Consider the following 6217-nt stretch of genomic DNA (forward strand, 5'->3'; position numbering starts at 1 on the left):
TGCACAAACCTCTCACAGAGTCTGGATCAAAAGGGAAACACCAAGTACCTTAAAAGAACTGAAGCACCTTGAAGCATTCATGAGCCCCACTGAGTGTTGTTCCTGACAAAGCCTCTCCAGGGACTAATTACAGCAGATAATTGGGGCCATAATTGCACAAAGCTCTCAGAGACTCCAAGGCAAAAGCCAAAGCCAAAGTGCTTTGAAAAACCTGCAGTCCCTGGGAGCATGAAGGAGCCCCCAGGGCCATTCCTGAGCAAGGCTCCCCAGGGACTCCTTCCAGCAGATCCTTGAGGCCACTGGGATGTGGGCTAGGGGGGGATGCTGAGGGCAGGACAAGGGGGTGACAGTGCCCAGCCTGGCTGGGGCTGTGCCAGGAGGCCCCAGTGCCTCAGGACAAGGTGTCTCCTGACAGCCCTTGGTGGCACAGACCCTGCTGTGCCCCAGGGCACCAGGACTTGGCTTCTCTTTGTCCCCACCTGTCATCAGTGCCTCCAGTTCTCTGCTCTGCCTGGGGCCTGGGGACACTTTCTCAGTCGTGTCCCTCAGTGGGACCCATTAAAAGTCAAAGAAACTTTGGAGTTGCATTCTGGCTTGGAGCTCTGGAGAGGTTTCTGCAGCTCCCTCTCAGGGCCTGATGTTCAGGGCCTGAGCACAAAGCCCCAGAGGGTCATTAAAGTCCTTGTGCTGTGTCTGTGCTGCTGAGCTGGGCCGGGCTCCTGGCCCAGAGGGTGATCCTGGTAACCAAGGAGAGCTTCAAAAGCACATTTCTCTGGATGAGCAGCTCTTCTGCCAGCCCAGCAGGGCTGGGGCACTGCCTGCAGCCAGCCCGGGCACAGCACAGAGGCACAGAGAGCTTCCATCAGTCAGGGCTGGGAAGGTGCTGAGAAGTGCCTGGGGCAGAATCCCTGGCAGCCCTTGGCACAGGAACCTCTGGCTGCAGGACAATGCAGCTGCAGCTCCTGGAGTGATCTCCTACAGCTGGAACATCCCAATGCCCACAGACCCTGTGAGTACGACTCTGAGTATTTCTGGTGCAGGGGAGGTGAAATGCTCATGAAGCTCTGACATGCTGAGGGGTTCTGACTGGTCATAGAATATTTCCAAGACAATGCTTTTGGTAAAAATTAGGACATTTGCTATGAATTTATATTGAGTTTTCTACAACTGGAGAATGGCAGGGAGGGAGGGATAAATAATAAAGGTTGATTATGAATTTTGACAAGCACCTGAGACATCCAAACTGTTACTTTTAGGGATCAATAGGTGCACAGGTGTTCGCTAATGTGCTTTCAGCCACACTGCCCATGGACAGCACCAGCATCACCTCTGCTGGAGCCATCAGGCTCAGTCTGAGCTGTCCTTTCTCCAAGCTGCAAACAGAACCTGCCCCCAGCCAGTGCCCTGCAAACAGGCAGGGTTCTGTCAGGCCAAGGAGAGTGCACAGAGATTTGGGGTCTGTGAGTGCTGGCAGGGAGAGATGAAGCACAGAGAAACACCTGCAGGAGGAAAATCCCCAGGAAGCAGAGAGAAGATCAGGGAAGGAGAGAAAGCAAAACCCAGAAATGCTGTGGCAGGGAGAGTTTAGAGATGTCCAGAGGATCCCCTCCAGTGCAGCCCCTCCCTCTGAACAAGCCCCCTCCCTCCTGTCCCCCAGCCAAGCCTCTGCCCTCAGGGCTGGGGCTCCAAGGCGTGCAGCCCCTCCTGTGCAGGCAGAGCTGCAGCAGAGCCGTGGGGCAGCTCTGCAGCCCCGGGCCCAGTTCACTCTGCAGAGCACAGGGCTGGGAGCAGCTGCCCGGCACTGGGGGCTCTGGGAGGGGGCACAGCTGGCTCAGGGTGACACAGCTGTCCCCAGTGCCCGGCTCTGGGCAATGCTGTCAGTGCAGCCAGGGAAGGAGCTGCATCTCCCTGCATCCAGTGCCATCAGAAGGACACTTGGAAGTCTCCCTGAGATTTCGGTCCAAGCTGGGAGCTTCAATCCAGGATGCAAACCTATACCAGAGCATCTCTCAGTTATAAGATTGATGGGGAAAGGCAGAGGTGTTCTGACACTGCAAATGCTGTTCACTTGGTGAAATGAGCAACGTGAGTCCTTGGCTACAAACACGGAGCTGGGCTGTGGTGGATCCATCTGTCTCAGTAGCACCACAGTGTTTTTAAAAGAAACATGAGAGTGAATATCCTTCATTTGAAAAAGCAAAAGCCCAGAGAAACTCCAAAGAGAATGAAGTGACAGACCATCTCCACTCAGTTTCCACTCATAATCTCCCCTCAGGGAACTCTGTTCTACCAGAGGGATGCAGGAATATTGAGTGTTTCTGATATCCAAGAATAGCAGGAGAGACATGGGGGGAGCTTAAAATGAAAACCTGTAAACTCTTAAACAGAGAAATGCGTCCATGTGTGTTCAGGGAGAGGGTGTACGGGTAATGGCTTTGGTTTTGGTTACAGGTATCTCCTCTAACTCTTCTCTGTCCTTTCTGCCTGAACAGTTCCCCATGTGCAGCCACAGCCAATGTCCAACAGCAGCTCCATCAGCCACTTCCTCCTGCTGGCACTGACAGACACGCGGCAGCTGCAGCTCCTGCACTTCTGCCTCTTCCTGGGCATCTCCCTGGCTGCCCTCCTGGGCAACGGCCTCATCATCAGCGCCGTAGCCTGCGGCCACCACCTGCACACGCCCATGTTCTTCTTCCTGCTCAACCTGGCCCTCAGCGACCTGGGCTCCATCTGCACCACTGTCCCCAAAGCCATGCACAATTCCCTCTGGGACACCAGCACCATCTCCTACACAGGATGTGCTGCACAGGTTTTTCTGATTTTCTTCTTCCTTGGAGCAGAGCTTTCCCTCCTGACCATCATGTGCTACGACCGCTACGTGTCCATCTGCAAACCCCTGCACTACGGGACCCTCCTGGGCAGCAGAGCTTGTGCCCACATGGCAGCAGCTGCCTGGGCCAGTGCCTTTCTCAATGCTCTGCTGCACACGGCCAATACATTTTCCCTGCCCCTGTGCCATGGCAATGCCCTGGGCCAGTTCTTCTGTGAAATCCCACAGATCCTCAAGCTCTCCTGCTCCAAATCCTACCTCAGGGAACTTGGGCTCATTGCTGTTAGTGCCTGTTTAGGACTTGGCTGTTTTGTGTTCATTGTTTTCTCCTATGTGCAGATCTTCAGGGCCGTGCTGAGGATCCCCTCTGAGCAGGGACGGCACAAAGCCTTTTCCACCTGCCTCCCTCACCTGGCCGTGGTCTCCTTGTTCCTCAGCACTGCAGTGTTTGCCTACCTGAAGCCCTCCTCCCTCTCGTCCCCATCTCTGGATCTGGCCCTATCAGTTCTGTACTTGGTGCTGCCTCCATCCCTGAACCCCCTCATCTACAGCCTGAGGAACCAGGAGCTCAAGGCTGCAGTGTGGAGACTAATGACTGGATGGTTTCAGGGACATTAAACTGCTGGTCAGTTTCTGTAAATCACTTCTAACAAAAGTCATCTTTGATACTTCTTGTTGGTTTCATTTTGGAGGTTCTTTTTCTTTGTTTTACTCTTTCAATATCGTCCAGAAATAAATGTCATTGTTTGTGCCACTGCTGTCCATCAGTCCCTGCAGGTCCCTTTCTGCCTGGCTGCTGTCCAGCCACTCTGTCCCCTGCCTGTAGCGCTGCAGGGGTTGTTGTGGCCAAAGTTCAGGACCCGGCACTCGGTGTTGTTAAACCTCACCTTGTTGGATTTGGGCCCTGGATCCAGCCTGTCCAGGTCCCTGTGCAGAGCCCTCCAGCTGATCCGCACTCCCAGCCAACGTGGTGTCACCACGGTTCCATGAGGCCCCAGAGTGACCCAATGGTCTCCATGATTCCATGAGGCCTCCCAGTGTCACAATGTCCCTTTGGTTCCATGGGACCCCTTGGTGTCACCAAGTCCCTTGGGTCCTTGGGCCCCACAGTGTCACAAAGACACCATGGTCCCCCAAGGCCCTGCAGTGTCACAATGGCCTCTTGGTCCCCAAGGCCCTGCAGTGTCACAATGGAATCCTTGGTTCCATGAGGTCTGGCAGGGCAGCAATGCTCTCCTTTGTACAACAGTGTCACAATGGCCTCTTGGTCCCAAGGGCCACCACGGTGTCAGACATGTTTCCTTCATTCCATGAGTCCCTGAGGAGCAGCACTGGCCCCTTGGTTCCATGGGACCCTGCAGTGTCACACTGGCCCCATCATGACTCGAGGTCCTGCTCTGTCACAGAGCTCTGCATGGTTCCACAAGGCCCTGCAGGGTCACTGTGGCCTCTTGGTTCCATGAGGCCTCAGAGAGCCACAATGAATTCTTTGGTGCTGCTGTGTCACAATGGAGTCCTGGTGACACAAGATCCTGCAGTGTCACCAGGGACCCTTGGTTCCATGGGCCACCACAGTGTCACAATTGTTCCCTCAGTTCCCAGAGTCCTTGCAATGGAGCAATGGCCCCTTGATTCCATTGTCCCCAGGCTCTCCCAAGGGTCTCCTTGGTTCCGCAGTGTCACAATGGCCCCTTGCTTCCCCAGGGCCCTGCAGTGTCACAAGCATCAGAGAATCAACCAGGCTGGAAAAGACCTGGGAGAGCATCAAGTCCAACCTGGGACCCAACACCGCCTTGTCACCCAGACCATGGCACTGAGTGCCACATCCAGTTTTTCCTGAAACACTTCCAGGGACGGTGACACAACCACCTCCCTGGGCAGCCCATTCCAATGCCCAATCACGCTTTGTGTGAAGAATATTTCCTAATGTCCAGCCTAAAGTTCCCCTGGTGCGGCTGAAGGCTGTGTCCTCTTGTCCTGTCCCTGTTCCCTGGGAAAAGAGCCCGACCCCCAGCTGGCTGCACCCTCCTGTCAGGGATTTGTAGAGAGGTGATGAGGTCTCCCCTGAGCCTCCTCTTCTCCAGGATCAACAACCCCAGCTCCCTCAGCTGCTCCTCACAGGACTTGTGGTCCAGTCCCCTCACCAGCCTTGTTGCCCTTCTCTGGACACGCTCCAGCCCCTCCAGGTCCTCCCTAAATTGGGGGTCCCAGAACTGGAAACAGCACTCGAGGTGCTGCCCAAACAGTGCTCAGCTCCTGCTGGCCCACACCATTCTTGATCCATAGGTGTTCCAGGGGTTGTGTCATGGTTTGACACTGGCACGATGCCAGCGCCTCCATGAAAATATACCTTTTTAAATAATTGCTGTGAGATGTGATCAGGAACAGAGCAGAGCAGGCCCAAACTTAGTAACAAAGGAAAGAACTTTATTAAACTACTTCTACTATAAAAACTACAAACACTAAATCCTGGATGAAGACTTCCTAAAACACTTCTCCTCTTCCCACCTAATTTCTAAACAAACTCAACAGTGAGACACCACCCAGAATCCTGATCAAGTTGCTACCCTTCAGATATTCAAATATTCAATCTTTCAAGGGAGACAGGAGTCTCTCCTGTGCCACAGACTCCCCAGGAAACACAATTGCCACCCTTGTGTTTCCATGTCACACATGGCAACTGCCCGGAAAAAATCTGCCATGGTGACACTCTCCTTTCCATGTCACAGTGCTCTCACCACCGTGCATGGACAGACTGCTCACAGGGCTCCTTTAAGGATGCTTTGCCATGGACCAAAAGAGACAACAGTTCAGTTTCTCATTTTGGGACTACAGTCTCCCCCATTTTCCCCTGGGGCTGAGGGTCCAAGAACAGAGGTCCTCTTCTCCTCTTCTTCTTCCTTGAAGATAGAGGGCTTCTCCACACCTTCTCCAACTCTCCTCTGTTCTCTCTACTCCTCTGCTGGTAATCACTGAAACAGGTCTCCTGGCACACCAACGCACCACCCTAAGTGCAACTTCTGTTAGGAGAATTTGGTTCAGTCTATGGCTAACAAGAGAAGTCCAGCCACAAGCCACTCCATCATCTCCTTCCAACTCGTGAATTTCTTCTTCCATCATCTCGGATCCCAGACTGTCTCTCTTCTACTTCAAATCAAGGAGGAGTAATATTTTACAAAGCCTTCGTTTCTCAGGAAAGGGTTAAAAGCTCAGACTCCCTGGAAGGCTGATATCTCTGCCCAGCAGCCGATCCCCAAGGCCAAGGCTGGGCGCCTTCCCCCCCCTCCTTCTCCTCCGCGCCGGCAAAGTTACAGGTGCCGTCCGGACTCTCTATCTCTTCTCTCTGGGGGGGGGGGGGGAATGACAAAGACATCTCCGCTTCTCTCC

The 6217-nt window shown here is 53.9% G+C and overlaps 1 protein-coding gene across 1 annotated transcript; it reads left to right on the plus strand.

The window, feature by feature from the left end:
* Window positions 1-2515: 2515 nt before the first annotated feature.
* On the plus strand, window positions 2516-3448 carry LOC137466920 (olfactory receptor 14A16-like). The gene has a single exon (XM_068178522.1). It carries the CDS (start codon window positions 2516-2518, stop codon window positions 3446-3448), a length of 933 nt encoding a protein of 310 aa, XP_068034623.1.
* Window positions 3449-6217: the final 2769 nt, after the last annotated feature.

Source organism: Anomalospiza imberbis, unplaced genomic scaffold, assembly GCF_031753505.1.
Source record: "Anomalospiza imberbis isolate Cuckoo-Finch-1a 21T00152 unplaced genomic scaffold, ASM3175350v1 scaffold_47, whole genome shotgun sequence".
NCBI classification, from domain to species: domain Eukaryota; kingdom Metazoa; phylum Chordata; class Aves; order Passeriformes; family Viduidae; genus Anomalospiza; species Anomalospiza imberbis.